Source organism: Podarcis melisellensis (assembly GCF_964234715.1).
Source record: "Podarcis melisellensis genome assembly, chromosome: 7".
NCBI classification, from domain to species: Eukaryota; Metazoa; Chordata; class Lepidosauria; order Squamata; family Lacertidae; genus Podarcis; species Podarcis melisellensis.
The window spans coordinates 46,485,787-46,501,471 of NC_138539.1; the positions used below are offsets into that span (position 1 = coordinate 46,485,787).

The 15,685-nt window shown below is 40.9% G+C and overlaps 1 protein-coding gene across 2 annotated transcripts in view; it reads right to left on the bottom strand.

The window, feature by feature from the left end:
• The window catches only part of MYOM1 (myomesin 1), a 66,170-nt gene extending 59,112 nt beyond the window's left edge, over positions 1–7,058 (bottom strand). Inside the window, exons 1-2 of one of the 2 annotated variants that reach the window (XM_081917989.1) lie at positions 6,894–7,058; positions 3,417–3,819 (exon numbers count right to left, since the gene is read on the bottom strand). In XM_081917989.1, the coding sequence (XP_081774115.1) occupies positions 3,417–3,781 (365 nt within the window). In that variant the 5' untranslated portion in view covers positions 3,782–3,819; positions 6,894–7,058. The remainder of the gene's footprint in view (positions 1–3,416; positions 3,820–6,893) is intronic. The other variant, XM_081917990.1, reaches the window with a different exon arrangement.
• Between the last annotated feature and the right edge of the window lie 8,627 nt (positions 7,059–15,685).

Below are 15,685 nucleotides of genomic sequence, written 5' to 3' on the forward strand. Positions count from 1 at the left end.
ACAAACATATTTAGACAGATCTGATTTAGTAGAAAAGATGAATAAGAACCCTTCAAAAGACTGATAATTTTATTGAATGAATGAGGTTTTTCTCCTGTCCCTTCTTCCACAACTTTGCTTTGTCTGCCACATGACAAATGAATGAAGTAGCCTAGCTTTATTCCATGCACTGGATTGGGTAAGATTATCTGACATTAAGGTGTCCTCGACTGTAGGGTCAGGTTGAGAGCCTTCCAAATGTTGGCCATAAGCCATGAACAGGTTTAGGGCACATAAAGATCTGTGCAAGATATTTAGCACATTAGAGAAGCTTGCTGAATAAGCATGAATCAAACATTGAAACGCAAGGTATATAGCTGCTTTGGACTAATATATAAAGAAAAAAAAATTTTTTTACTATAAACAAATTAAACACACAGTTCAGATTATCTCCTAAACCACTTGATGGCTTGTAGGCACTGAGCAAAACATAAGAAAGCTTGACAGCGATACAGTGGTACCTTGGGTTACAGACGCTTCAGGTTACAGATGCTTCAGGTTATAGACTCCACTAACCCAGAAATAGTACCTCGGGTTAAGAACTTTGCTTCAAGAAATAGTGCTGCGGTGGCTCGGTGGCAACGGGAGACCCCGTTAGCTAAAGTGGTACCTCAGGTTAAGAACAGTTTCAGGTTAAGAATGGACCTCCAGAACGAATTAAGTTCTTAACCCAAGGTACCACTGTACCAGGAAAGGCCCTAGAACTGATAATTAAACTATCAGCCTGTGAACACTCAGAAAAGGATGCTGTGATTACTAAGACTCTATTTTTCAGCAGCTGGCTCTAAGCTTTAAGGATCTTCTACTTAGGAATCAAATGACCAAATATTCTTCTCCATACCTAAACTGATGACTAATGACATAGTTCATGGCATGTAAAAGGGAACATCTTTATTTATACTTCTGGGCTGCTGGAATTCCCTTTGGCCTAGACACAAAATGCTTTGGTGTGTGGCTATAGACTTTGATGAGTAAATCACCATAAGAGCCAAAACCACTGTGTGCATGTGCAAAATCAATATTGTTTGATCATCACAATCCGGAAGAGCAGGACATATCAGACTTCCCATGGTAAGCACAAGGTTTTCAGGGTGGGCTATCTCTTTAATTCTGTTATGCCATACTTCCTAAGGCTGGCATTTTGTGTTAGGCCACCCATCCCCCATAGCAGTTGTTTTGTGACTGGAGCCTCCAGCGCTCCCTCAAAATTCAAAATGTGCCCACTGGTCCAAAAAGGCTTGGCAACCTATACTATAGAATGGTAGGAAAGAGCAAAAATAAAATGTAAGAATCTTGACTTGAAGAAGACATTTTTGCAGTAAATAATCCTATAAATACAATCACTTAAGAGCAATTATTTTTGCAGGAATCGAGTTCAATCTTGATTGTTCACTACTGTACTTAAAACTCGTTGCCAAAGCTGAAACAACAGTTAAATAATGAATGGAATCATACTTTCATCAACACCAGCAATTCAGTTATAAAGGTCACATACTGAGCACTTCAGTCCAAGTAAGCACATACCAGCCTAAATCCCAATCACAAACAATTAGATAATTACTTCTGGCAAGATAATTTTTTAAAACCTGCTGAGAAAGAGGACATTTTAATGGGATTTCACAACGGTATTGGATTTCCAGTTTCAGTGCCAACTTCTTGCAGTGATCAGAATACAGAATACAGGAAGCGTCGATGGCATCATGATTGGTCCTTGCCCATCCTCAGATACTTAAATTACTATCGTTGGCTATTCTGCTATCAATTAAGGCTGGTGTATATTTATTTTACATGCATGTTTATTTAAGACAACTAGCAAACATCTAGATTCATCACATCTGTTTCAATTTTCCTACTATATTATAGAGAAAACCATGCTCTTAACCCTCTTATGGGCAGGCAGATGTATGTAACATTCTTCCAGTGTTTTCTATTTCTTATGAAAAGTTAATGGAAGACTGTGTGTTTGAGGGCTCATTCACACTGAAGTTTAATGTAGATTTGAAGTTGCTTCTGTGTCTATATTTTTTGGCATCCACACAATACTGTACTCTCATCCAAGTGGCAGCCTGCATTCCCACCCCCAAAAGAAATTAAATTTGGATTGTCCTGATCTGCAGATAATCTGCTAGGGGAAGAAAACACCATATATAATTGCATGTTACCCAACTGTGGGTGCATTGTGTGGACAGGTTATTTTACATGTGTGTTCACATGCTGGGTTCTACCTATCATCACACACCCTACTTCCATTTTGTTTCCATCAGCCAAAAGGAAAGAATTCAGCTTGGCAATCTGGTATATTGAAAAACTTGTGGGTTTAAAAAATGCTTTAAAAGTGCATGTGTGCAGATAAACAAATACATGTGCGCATTCCGACAATGGACCTCAGGTTTCCAGAAAGGGAAGTGCTAACTGAGGGGAGGAGACAACACCACACAGCATGAATACGTACTACCAAGCACCACCTATCAATGTGGACAGAGAAACAATGAGATAGATTTCAGAGGCATAAAACTGAAAATGTTCATGTGTGGATGAAGGTGTACAAATGCACACATGGAAACAGCAAATCACATATACATTTGTAAACCACTTTGAAGTTTTCTTTTTTGTGTTTTTTACAATCAACCAGTGTATAAATTTTATGAAATAAAATAAATAAAAGTAACTCCCTCATGTGAGGGCAGCCTGATCTGAGGAACTGTGAGAGGAGGAGCTAATGAAACCATTTCCCTCCAGCCATTATTCCAATCAAAACTAAGGCCCCATTTCACCCATGGGGGTGGAAATACATACATTTTCATCCTGCATTGAAAAGAAGCTGGGAGGAAGGGTGATGGCTGAAGGGGAAAGGGTTAAGCAGCTCTTTCCAAGCTTCCAAGCCTTCTTCAAAATCCCTGCAGCAAACTGCTGCATGACTTTGCCTATGTAATATCTAGGCTGGCCCTCAGAAGACCCATTGAAGAGACAAATACCATACCTTTGTGGAAAGACTGTAAAGTATAAAAAATTACGTCTAAGAATAGCAAATTATTCCAGCAAAGAAATACAGTGGTACCTCTGGTTGCAAACAGGATCTGTTCTGGAGGCCTGTTCGCAACATGAAAAGAGTGCAACCGGCAGCGGAGTGTCTGCGCATGCGCAAGTGGCGAAACCCGGAAGTAACCCTTTCCGGTACTTCCGGGTCGCCGCAGGACGTAACCTGAAAGAACGTAACATGAAGTGGACTTAACATGTGGTATGACTGTACATATGATGATACATCACAGAACCTGCTCCTGCTCCAATTGAAGCCAATGGAGTGTTTGTCACTGAACTGAATGAAAAAGGAGTAAACATTTCCTTGCAACTGAGCAAAATTTTGTGTTTTACCCTACCCTCGACTGTAGGTTTCATATCCAAGGCGGTAGGCTTCAGCTTTCTTATTGACCAACTCAGATCCATGATGGTAGGCTTCCGCTTTCTTACTTATCAATTCAGATCCTAGACTGAGGGCTGAAGATCTTTTACTGTGAGCTGCTGATTCATGGGCATAGGATTCTGCCAATTCATGGCTAGATGCTGCAGACTGCTGGTGGTAGGCCAATGCAGCTTCCTTACTATAGGCGGTAGATCCATGAGTGTAGATGGCAGATTTGCGCTTCTCCTCCCTTTGGTACTGACTTAGTGTGGACTCCAGCTCCTTGTGGCGATATGCACGATCAAAATGTTGATGATGCCTCTGGTAGAATGGTAAAGACATCCTGGATTTCTCTTAGCTCAGCCCACACTTTTGGTGTTCTGTAAAAACAACAACCACAAGTTAAATACTAGCATGTATGACTATGCCATTATGGTGGATTTTTTTAATGTCATAAGCTGCCTTGAACATGGTTTTAACTATGGAAGGTCAGCATACAAATAAAATCATGTATGTATGCAAAGGTAGAAGTAACAGACCCCCGGATGGTTAGGTCCAGTCAAAGGTGTCTATGGGGTGCGGCTCTCATCTTGCTTCAGGCCGAAGGAGTCAGGGTTTGTCCACAGACAGCTTTCCAGGTCATGTGGCCAGCATGACTAAACCGCTTCTGGCATAACAAAACACTGTGACAGAAGCCAGAGCACATGGAAACACTGTTACCTATGTATGTATGTATGTATGACATGTTCAATAATTTTTCAGTGATCATAATTAATCCAACAAAGATAAGGTAAAGTTAAGGCACCCCTGCCCGTACGGGCCAGTCTTGCCAGACTCTAGGGTTGTGCGCTCATCTCACTCTATAGGCCGGGAGCCAGCGCTGTCTGCAGACACTTCCGGGTCATGTAGCCAGCGTGACAAGCTGCATCTGGCGAGCCAGCACAGCACACGGAACGCCGTTTACCTTCCCGCTGGTAAGCGGTCCCTATTTATCTACTTGCACCCAGGGGTGCTTTCCAACTGCTAGGTTGGCAGGCGCTGGGACCAAACGACGGGAGCGCACCCTGCCGCGGGGATTCAAACCACCGACCATGCGATCAGCAAGTCCTAGGCGCTGAGGTTTTACCCACAGCGCCACCCGCATCCCAACAAAGATTCAGATAAATACTGAAGGGAAGATTGTGGGTGGTATTCAACTATGCCTTACTCAGAGTAGACCCTTGAAATTAATCAACTTAGGTCCATTTGGTTCAATGTAACTATTGTAATTTAAACTTAGTTGAATACCACCCTGTGTCATGGTTATGCTTCACTGGGCTCATCTACCTGCAAGCAAAATATGATAAATAGTAGTTACAGCATGTATGAGTATTTAAATGTATGAATAAGAAACTTTCACAAGGACATAAGTCAAAAAGTGCACACAAAATCCATTTTAACATTCCATTTATATAAGAAGAACATCATTCATCTGACGTTAAGAAGAACGTTGTAGATTTTGAGTTTTATAACTTTGTATGAAAATTTGAGACACTTGTAGAAAAAAGTAAAATATTAGTTTCATCCCATGTGGCAATTACTAGGAAAAACACAAAATGCTCTTTAAAAGCATCTGGCTACTCTTGTAGCACTTTGGTACAGGTATCTTTTGTCTAACTCTTCTAGAATTAAAATAAATTTTGTGTATTTTTCTTTTCTATTTCTTTTCTGTTTTTTAAAAAATCTGACTTTCAAATCACATTTTCGTATTGTGATTTCAACATTACATTCCAGATTCTGCATTCCAAAATCATCTTCTTGTGACCATCTCACACAGTTACATTTGGAGAGACCCAAGGTGCAAAACCGCAGAGTCAATACTCCAAATACATCCATTTGCAAACCAGTTATTCTGAACCTTAGCATTCACAATTAAATGTGTGAATCCAAATTATAATTCCAGTATATATAACATAACTCATACAGTGCTTATTATTTCATGCTCTGCACTGTATGTGTGTCTGTTTCCTTCACTATTTATATATGCATTGTTTGCATAACTGCAGTCTGTCTTATCTTAGTATAATTAACAGGCTGTATCAAGGGCCCAGGGACGCAGGTGGCGCTGTGGGTTAAAGCCTCAGCGCCTAGGACTTGCCGATCGAAAGGTCGGCGGTTCGAATCCCTGCGGCGGGGTGCGCTCCCGCTGCTCGGCCCCAGCGCCTGCCAACCTAGCAGTTCGAAAGCACCTCCGGGTGCAAGTAGATAAATAGGGACCGCTTACCAGCGGGAAGGTAAACGGCGTTTCCGTGTGCGGCTCTGGCTTGCCAGAGCAGCGATGTCACGCTGGCCACGTGACCCGGAAGTGTCTCCGGACAGCGCTGGCCCCTGGCCTCTTAAGTGAGATGGGCGCACAACCCCAGAGTCTGTCAAGACTGGCCCGTACGGGCAGGGGTGCCTTTACCTTTACCTTTATCAAGGGCCCATGGTTCAACCCAAGGTTTCCAACGCTGAAGATCTACCAACATAATTATGACTTTGTTCAAGATCCACTTGTTGACGCCCACCATCAGTACACACACACAGCCTTAAGCCTCTTCTGCTGCATTTCCCTGAGCACCTGCTGTTAGCGGCTCAGGGATTAAATGACAAGGCTTCTTCAATCTTCAGTTTGAAAATTATTATTCATTTTCTGAATGGCCATTAGTTTTATCTTAGACTTTGGAAATGCTAGATTCAGTGTGCGTGGTAATTCTGTGTGCACACATTTACAGAGGCATGTGCAGTAAAAAATACCTAATTTGTCAATAATTTAACTACTATGATTAACTTTTTATATGTTAATGTAGGGCTAAATAAATGTACATTAACAGGAGAAGCATCATGATGGCAGACTTCTCACTGGCCTATGTATGTTCATTAAAGCATGTGTAGAAAGTGGCCACACATACTTGTGCCACACAGCTGTTTGCACAAGGGTTTGAACATTATAATGAATATAATTCAAACATTATATAATATATATAACATAATACAATATAATTTGAACATTATAATGAATACATTGCACATAGGTTGTGAATTGTGTTGGTATTCCCCTCTAACAAGGGCTGTAATATTTTAATATTATGGGAATATTGAATCACTTGAACTGTTTTCATCTGAAGACATTCTGAAGTAACTATCACACACAAGCAGAAAGCATTTTAGAAGAGAACTGTTACACAACTAAACTTTCTAGTGGCACCATTAACTCATGTTTCATTTGAAAAGTACTTTAGCGGTATGTTACAATAGGTGAGCTGCTAAATATTTTGCATTACTTTGTTTTTTCTTGAAGCTTCACTCTTAAGATTTCTCCAATCTGTTGTTGAATCCATAATAGAAGAAAATAGAGAGATAATGCTGGTCCACATTTATAACATACAGAATACATTTGTTTGACAAATAATGTCTCTGGACATTGCATACTTACCAGTAGTCCAATTAAGAATGATAGAATTTCAGTCTTGTACAAGGATGAATGAGAAGAAGAGAGAAATCCAGCAAAAGTTCAATCCAGCAGAGTGGCTGACAGGACCAGGGTTGAGGGACCCTCAGGTCCAGAACAAAAATAATGACTGTAGTCAGTGGAATGTGAAAGCAACACTCCCAACCTTTTATGGCTGGAAAGGCTGTTAAATATAGCAGCAGCAAAGAGGGGGAGAGAGAGAGACAGAGTGTTATCCCTTCGCAAATATATGACAGCAGCTTCAAGCTTTCCCTCTCTCAAGCCTAACGAAATTGAGTCCTAAGGCCTTCTGCCAGCTCCTAAATGATGTCAACATGGCTGTGGAACTGACATTCATTGGTTTAAGTAATGAAGGAAAATCTGTTGCTCCATAAACCTAATTTTAAAAATAAGTTGCCACTGTACTGACAGAAGCCAGAGTTACAGTAGTGTGACATTAATAAGGACTCCTGAATGTTCTTGTGCCCAGTTCCATCACAGGATGCTATTAACACAAGTGTTGATATATCTGCTGTGAACTGAATTTAGCCAAGGTAATTTGGAAGTGTGAAGGTAATTAGGAAAGCTGAACTGTGGGTTTCATGGGGGGGGGGTTAATTCTATGATTTCTTAACAAGTTGTCAGTTTTTATAATCTGATAGAATCATAGAATTGTAGAGTTGGAAGGGACTCTGAGGTTCATCTAGTCCAACCCCTTGCAATACAAGAATTTCAACCAAAGCGTCCTTGACAGAGGGCCATCAACCTCTGCTTAAAAAACTCCAAGAAAGGAAAGTCCACCACCTTTCATGGGAGTCTGTTCCACTGCCAAACAGCTCTTACTGTCAGAAAGTTCTTCCTGATGTTTAGTCAGAATCTCCTTTCTTGTAATTTGAACCCATTGGTTCGGGTTCTAGCCTCTGGAGCAGGAGAAACCAAGCTTGCTCCAACCTCCATGTGACAGCATGGATATTTAGATATTTGAATATGGTTTTTCATTTCCTAAAAGAATACCTGCTGGTTGAAAACAGAATGTGTATCTTCTCTCACATTGTCTTTTTAATGAGCAAAAGGTTGAAGATACTGATTTGGTTGAAGAGTGCATGAAAGGAGTGGATACCGCGCTTAACCTGGTAGGTTTAGGAAATGAGACAGGTTTTGTCCATATTTGAATTAGGTCTGAATCCATGTTTATTGCTTTGAACTTCCTCTCACCAATCCACACAGGTGTGTATTTGCTGTTGTATTTAGAACGAATCAGCCCTGTATATCCATATTGGCAGCCATTCCCATTGCTATTTAGATTCCTGCTGAGTTTGCTTGTTAATTGTCTCATCAGTTACAGTTGGCTGCCCCATTCCACTTTTTTATGTTAGTTTCTTCAGGTGGCATTGTCAACATATGGAAAAATAACTTTTTTTAATTTAAAAAAACTGAGCTGGTTTGTGTGGAATACTCATTTAAGGGAAAATATATTCTTTGTTCCCCTAAATTACTCTGTGCACAAATTAGATCAGTTTTCCTTCCTGCCTTGCTGCTGCCAAACTAAACTTTTTTGAATCTGTGGGTGCCTGTGGAGGGGCAGGGGTCAGATAATAATACATGTTGGGGAGTCAGTGGGGCTGAGGAGCCCTTTCAAGTTCAGGAATTGGCATGGTGGTGGCTTTGTTGTGTCTTTATCTACCATGACTTCTGCCAAATGATTATCACCTTCTCCCTACATGTAAGCAATCAAGACCCCCATTCAGGCTTGAACAAGGAAAGCAGCTGGGAGAGAGAAGGTAGCAGAGGAGAGCAAGGAGAGAGGTCCAAGTCAGGTGCTATGAAAGCAGAGCTATCTTCTGCTGTTGTTTAGTTGTGTCCGACTCTTTGTGACCCCATGGACCAGAGCATGCCAGGCATTCCTGTCTTCCACTGCCTCCCGCAGTTTGGTCAAATTCATGCTGGTAGCTTCGAGAACATTGTCCAACCATCTCGTCCTCTGCCGTTCCCTTCTCCTTGTGCCCGCAATCTTTCCCAACATCAGGGTCTTTTCCAGGGAGTCTTCTCTTCTCATGAGGTGGCCAAAGTATTTTTTTTTCTTTACAGCAAAGGAAAGTCCAATGCGGTAAAGAAAAAAAATTTGCACAGGAACTTGGAATAATAGATCCATGTACAATGGTAAGCTGGATGTGGTCTCTTCCCTCTAAATCTCACTTATTCCCTATCAAACTGCCACTAGTGCCAGTTCTATATAAGTCTTCCATGAAGCTTTGGTTCAGTCTCTTTTGGAACTAAGCATTCCAGTCCTCATCTCCCTGGTGTGGAGGCTTCAAACATTTTCACATAAATAAACTGTCTCACGTGCAACTTTTGATCTCTTAAAGCAGCTGCCACTTCTTTCAGTATGTTCGTTGCCAAGTTCTATCCTATCCTCACTTAGACAACCTGAAACATTTACATCATCATCACTAATGGATGAGTTGACCACAATTGGATGATTTCAACTTTATTCCAGCAGTTGGTTTAAAATCCTGTCAAAAGGAGGATGGTCAAGCAATGTTTAAGCAACTCTGAAATTCCACAGTATATAGGAAGCTAAAATTTTGCAAAGGTGGGAATTTGTGCATAACCCCTCAAAACTAGGAAGCAGCATTTGTAACCCAGACCTAAATTCCCTTTAGACATGGGGATCATTTTACTGAACAACTTTGGTTTCATTTATACTGCAAATGGTGTGACATTTTTGTTTCTGTTATCAGAGAACCAAAGTGATCAATTTTCATATCTGTGAAGATTCTTTATATTCCAACTCCAAATGGAGAGTTAGCAGCAGTACATACATTGTTTATCTGTCTGAAATAATAAATTTACTATGAAGAAGAAAGGGCTGGTGAGACAAGTACAGTTAGTAGCTATGTAATCTTAGCTGTCTTTTAATGATTTAGCAGTCCAAGCACATTGACTTCTACCCAAAAGGTGCCCTTGAATAAATATTAGCTGGGTGTTTTGTGAGCAATATAAGGATCAGAAAAGAAAATGGATCCTGTTGATGAATGGTTTTGAAAATGGATATGATATTGCTAGGGAAAATTGGTGTCTGTGAATCCAGGAATCTCAGTTCAAGAATAGAAGGTATGCACTTATCTCCAGACTGCACCAAAATAGTACAGTATCTTTATGGTACAGACTAAGAGTAAGACCCCTCCCTTTCTAATTCTATTTCAATAGATGAACAGCTGACTGCAGTTTAGTTAACATTTCCTTGCAGCAAATGCTTTGATGTCTATTGTAAGCCATAACTGAATATTTAAGATAGAGACCATGCATTCCTTTGGCCCTGCTTCCTCTTCTATAGAAATCTTATATTAATGGCATGATGAATAGTGATTTTCTCAATTTGAAATACCTAGGGAGCACCCAAAAAGTTTTATATTACATTTTTTGAAGGGATGCCACATTATTAGAAACATTTGTCATATAATTTTAGTCAATTAATTAACAGACCAAACTATTAAATTTGCATGGCAGTTTAAAAAAAAAGTTTTGAAGAACAGACATTTGTTGTTTTTATATGATGAATACATATGTCATAGTAGGGACCAACTGAGAAGAGGTAGTCCCTCCTATGTAAGGGGGAAAATACTTATCTTAATATAGTACTTGCCATCTGCAGTTTTTCTTCCCAATTCTTGAACCTCTGAAGGAAGTTTTGGGTGGATGAAGTTGAACAAACAGAGGCTTAATTCAGACAAGATTTGGAGAAGAAACTGGTTGGAGAAAACAGACTATTCAGGATGAAAACCTGCAACAGGTCTTAAGACAGAATTACACTTCTCCTGGAAGACCTACTATGCAGATTGGGAGTTCTACTGAAGTTGGCACTAACTGGGACAGCTCAAGTGGAAACGGTAATCAGGAGTGCTTTTTACCAACTCAAGCTAATGTCAACTGCATCCCTATCTGGAGAGGACAGGCCTCGCCTTACTAAGTAACTTATGTTATTACCTTGGAAATCGCACTGTGCAGTGCATTGATGCCTTGGTAATGGAACTCCTAGAATTGGCATCTTGAATTAGAGTGCCTCATTCAGTCAACTCAGTGAAAACTGGTGTTTACCCCCATAAAAAGTTATCCCTTGACATATGATGACATGGCTGGCTGCCTCAGTTATTTAGTGAGGAACAACCCTGTCATAGATCCTTTCAGGACCAAGGTCAATTTTGTGTTAGAAAATTCCCTGTACAGTAGTACCTCGCAAGACGAATGCCTCGCAAGACGAAAAACGCGCAAGACGAAAGGGTTTTTCGTTTATTGCGTTGCTTCGCAAGACGATTTTCCCTATGGGCTTGCTTCGCAAGACGAAAACGTCTTGCGAGTTTGCTTCCTTTTTCTTAAAGCCGTTAATACCTAGCGAATCCGCGCTCCGCAAGACGAAAAAATCGCAAGACAGCACAACTCGCGGAACGAATTAATTTCGTCTTGCAAGGCACCACTGTACTCTAAAGTCATTCATATACAGTGGTACCTCAGGTTACAAACATCTTAGGTTACAGACTCCGCTCGGGTTAAGAACTTTACCTCAGGATGAGAACATAAATTGTGTGCCGGTGGCACGACAACAGTGGGAGACCCCATTAGCTAAAGTGGTACCTCAGGTTAAGAACAGTTTCAGGTTAAGAACAGACCTCCGGAATGAATTAAATTCATAACCAAAGATACCACTGTACTGAAATGCTATATACTTTCAGTACACAACCTTTCTCCTGTTGCTTGCTTATTCTGGGAGGCCTTGTGCCTTTATTTTTCTCTTGCAGGCTCTTCAAAGACCCATGGTGCAGAGTGCAACAGTATGGCTTGCTCCAGTTCATTCCAACCTTTGCAGACACCTTGGGGAATTGCTATTTCAGCTGGAGTATCACCAGCTAAACATCTCCATCTCATGATCCTTCATTTGTGGTTTTCAATCAAAACCTGTCTCTGATGGGATAATTTTATATATGGGAATATCACTGCTATTTGGAAGTACCATGGTTAGCCACAAAAAGCAGATAAAGGCTTTTCAACATTTGTGCTGTTCTTTGTTTGAAATGCTAAAATTTCATCTTCATGGAATCATGGATTGTACATAATGACATGAAATTTCTCTTCCCAGAAACATTTTAGCTGCAATGTGTATGCGTATCAGAATTCATTTTGTCTTCAAATGAAATGTATTGTTTATTTTAATAATATTGCCATTATTAGCATGGCTATAAATATATCAAAATTATGTGTGCATTATTATGCTTGTACCATACTCTTTCTCCAAGGCATTCAGGGTGGTATGGATATATGGGAAATTAATGGAAAGCCATATTTATCTTTCCCATTTCTTATTGTGATTATTAATGCAAGGCTATACAAGTAGAGTTCCTGACCTTGTCTCTATTAGTGCCTTATCTGCCACCTGCTGGCAGAATGGGGTACAAAATATAAATTTGTTCCTCAAGAGTACAGTGGTACCTCGGGTTACATATGCTTCAGGTTACATACGCTTCAGGTTACAGACTCCACTAACCCAGAAATAGTGCTTCAGGTTAAGAACTTTGCTTCAGGATAATAACAGAAATCGTGCTCTGGCGGCACGGCGGCAGCAGGGGGCCCCCATTAGCTAAAGTGGTACCTCAGGTTAAGAACAGCTTCAGGTTAAGAACGGACCTCCGGAACAAATTAAGTACTTAACCCGAGGTACCACTGTACTGGTTGGTTTGAAGCCTATTTGCAACTTAGGTCTTTAAAATATATTCAAAGCACCCCCCCCCCAAAGAACCCTGGAAGTTTGTTAAGGGTGCTGAAAATTGCAGGTCTGTGAGGGGCAAACTACAGTTCCCATGAACTGTTCATCCAAGCATGGGCTGAGGCCGGAAGTCGGGTCTGACCTAGATTGCAAGTGTATCCCCATCAGGAAAAAATAAAGAAAAGAAAAAACCATCTTGCAGAATCCTTATATGTTTCTCTGTATTTAGATACTGGGGACTTACACCAACCACAATATTTGGTTCAAATTTGAAAGTTGACAGCTATGCCACCAAATGCCTTCTTCTTATTTTCACCAGTATAGTTGTCACACTGAGGAAAAACAGTTAACATTCAAGCCTCAGCTTTCACCTCAACTTTCTCTGGTCTTTGCCTTTCACCTCCCTCATCAACTGACAGTATTTCTCTCTACTAACTGCCATTTCTTCACTGACTTCAGCCAACCAGAGTCTGTTGTTCTGCACACAAATCAAAATCAATGTACCTGATCCATGTCTATAATAAATTCTCTCTCTCTTCCCTTTAAGAACCTGTCACCAAACAGCAACTTCAGGGAGGCCTGCAATGCAGCAGCAGCACAAGGCCTCAACCTTTGACTGTTATACCCTGACATCAACAGAGGTTGCAGAAATCTTTTGCATAGCATAAAGCATAAGACAAACATATATACACAACATTTATCCACAAAGCACACGAGAACAAGGCAATTAATTTACTTCCAACTTCCTTTCACCAAAGCAGAGAGAGCAGAGTCGAGGTAAAATCATCCCCTTTGGTTACAGGGGTGGGGAACTTGATATGGCTGGCAGGCCAAATACTTACCTCCTCTGCTCCCTACAGGCTAAACCAGGCGAGGTTTTCCAAAGAGCTGCCAAATGAGCTACTCACCTGTGAAGGAGTTCCTCTGATTTCCTTTTGCACCTGCAGACAATTGTCACTTTGAGGGAACAAACAGATTTAAAAGGTGCAAAAATCAGCTAGAAAACACTATTATTATTTACTTAAATTTTATTCAGCACCATGTGCCAGTTTCCTACTGAAAGGGTTACAGCTAACATTTAAGAGTTGATTCACATATTAATATCTGTGTGATATATCACTCCTATTATTTCCATGAGGAGAGAAGAACTTCTCACAAACTGTCCTGTATAAGAGTTTTCTTTCCTGAAATAAGGAACATTTCTGTGATGGGCACTGCACAATTTCTTCTGCAGTTGTTTTAGCAGCAGCCAATAAAAGAAACCTCATACAGTACTTTGCTTTTACTGCCAGTAGCCCAGCAGTGGTGAAATAATCTGTCGCCACATTCTAAGGAATAGCAGAAGTATACTGTAAGGGAGTTGCACTCACCACTTAAAACCAATGAACTAAATGTAAAAAGTAAGCAAAAAACAACCCAACAACCGCAGAAAGTGAAATGAGGGAGTTAAATTGCTATTTCTAAAACACTAATCCAGTACTCCTAGGTTTGTATAATCTAGAAGAGGAGGAAGTTATTTTAAAAAAATGAAAATTAAATGTAGGAATACATGTAGGAAAATTAAAGGCTGGAATACACATTTCCTGGAATACAGTGGCCTAATAAAAAAGCTAATAAAATAAGAAAAAAATAATAATAGCCTAATAAAAGCTACTCTCTGCCCTAAACTAGAAGGAAGTGGGGGGAGGAAATTGGAAAAGCTCATAAGAACCTATGTGTGGAGGGCCTGGGAATTCCTGAAATCTTTATCATATCCTCTACAAAATTAACTCAGCTTGGTAAGTGCTGACAAGGAAGAGAACCTAAGGGAGAAAACCCCCCTCCAAAAAAACAACGCCTGCATAACAAGGACTGAGCATGTTCAGTGACCACAGAACACAGAGTCTGAGGGGATGAACAGAAAATCAGAGAGTGGAGGAGCATTCTGGAGAATGGTACAGCTTGGCAACGTTTTATTACAAGTCCGACCTGTCTCTATAGCATACTTCCGTTTATGTAAAACCTGGACATGTTCAGCTTTCCGGGAGGAATCTGCACTAGGAATAAGTAAAATTAATTTAAATATTTTTAATAGGCAATGGTTAAGTTCACATTTTCCTGCAACAAAACACTGTGGTTTGGGTGTTGGGACCACCAGGTCTTAAATGAGAGAAAGAGAGAAAGGTCCGGATCCCATTCAACAAACAAATAACGACTGGGCAATGATTGCGTGACCTTTTAAAAACACACACTAAAAACAACAACTTTGCAAGCAGTTTTTAGTTGTGAAACAGCAATTATCAGTTGAAGCATTATTAGGCAGTTTGGGTGTTTTCCCAGGATTATATTCCAGCCCCAGTGAATTCATAAGATGTTTGTTGTTTCTATCTTTAAGGTAGAAAATAGCACGGCATTTCTGTAGGTTTCAGTGAAGGCCAATTGTGGGGTTCACGGCTGCAGTGTCTCAACGAGGCACCTGTAATAATAGCTTTTGGCTTTCTGATACGCGGCAAAGATGAGTTTGGAAATACACCAACGGAACCTCCTGCAACTGTAGAGCCGGAGCAGAATAGAAAGAAATCCCTACGCAGCAGCAGCAGATAGCAAAGCATCCAAAAGCAGCAACAGCTGCTGCCTATAACAATCAGTGCAACCCTCCTCCCCTTCGGGCGTTCCAGCAGACACGTCACCTTGACCCGCGCGAACCCTGTGTCGTCACCAGCGCCGTGCCCGTTAGTGACAAACAGGAAAGGCTCTTCGATTTCCTTACAAGGGCATCAGCCTATTCTCTCCATCTCGCTCGCGCGCACTCTCGACCTCGCCCCTCCCCTTGTGGCCCCGCCCCGTCTTCAGGAATGCGGTGAGCGCACGGGACTGTACCAATTCGACAACAGGGGGAGGACGGAAGGGCTGAACCAACTTTCCTTTCTCCCTACCGCCGGGGTCACTGGGACATCTAAACCCTTCGTGAAGGAAAGATCTATTTCTGGCCCCTTGTCTGCTCCTGAAGTTTTCCTTACTGACGACGCGCGTTCACTCA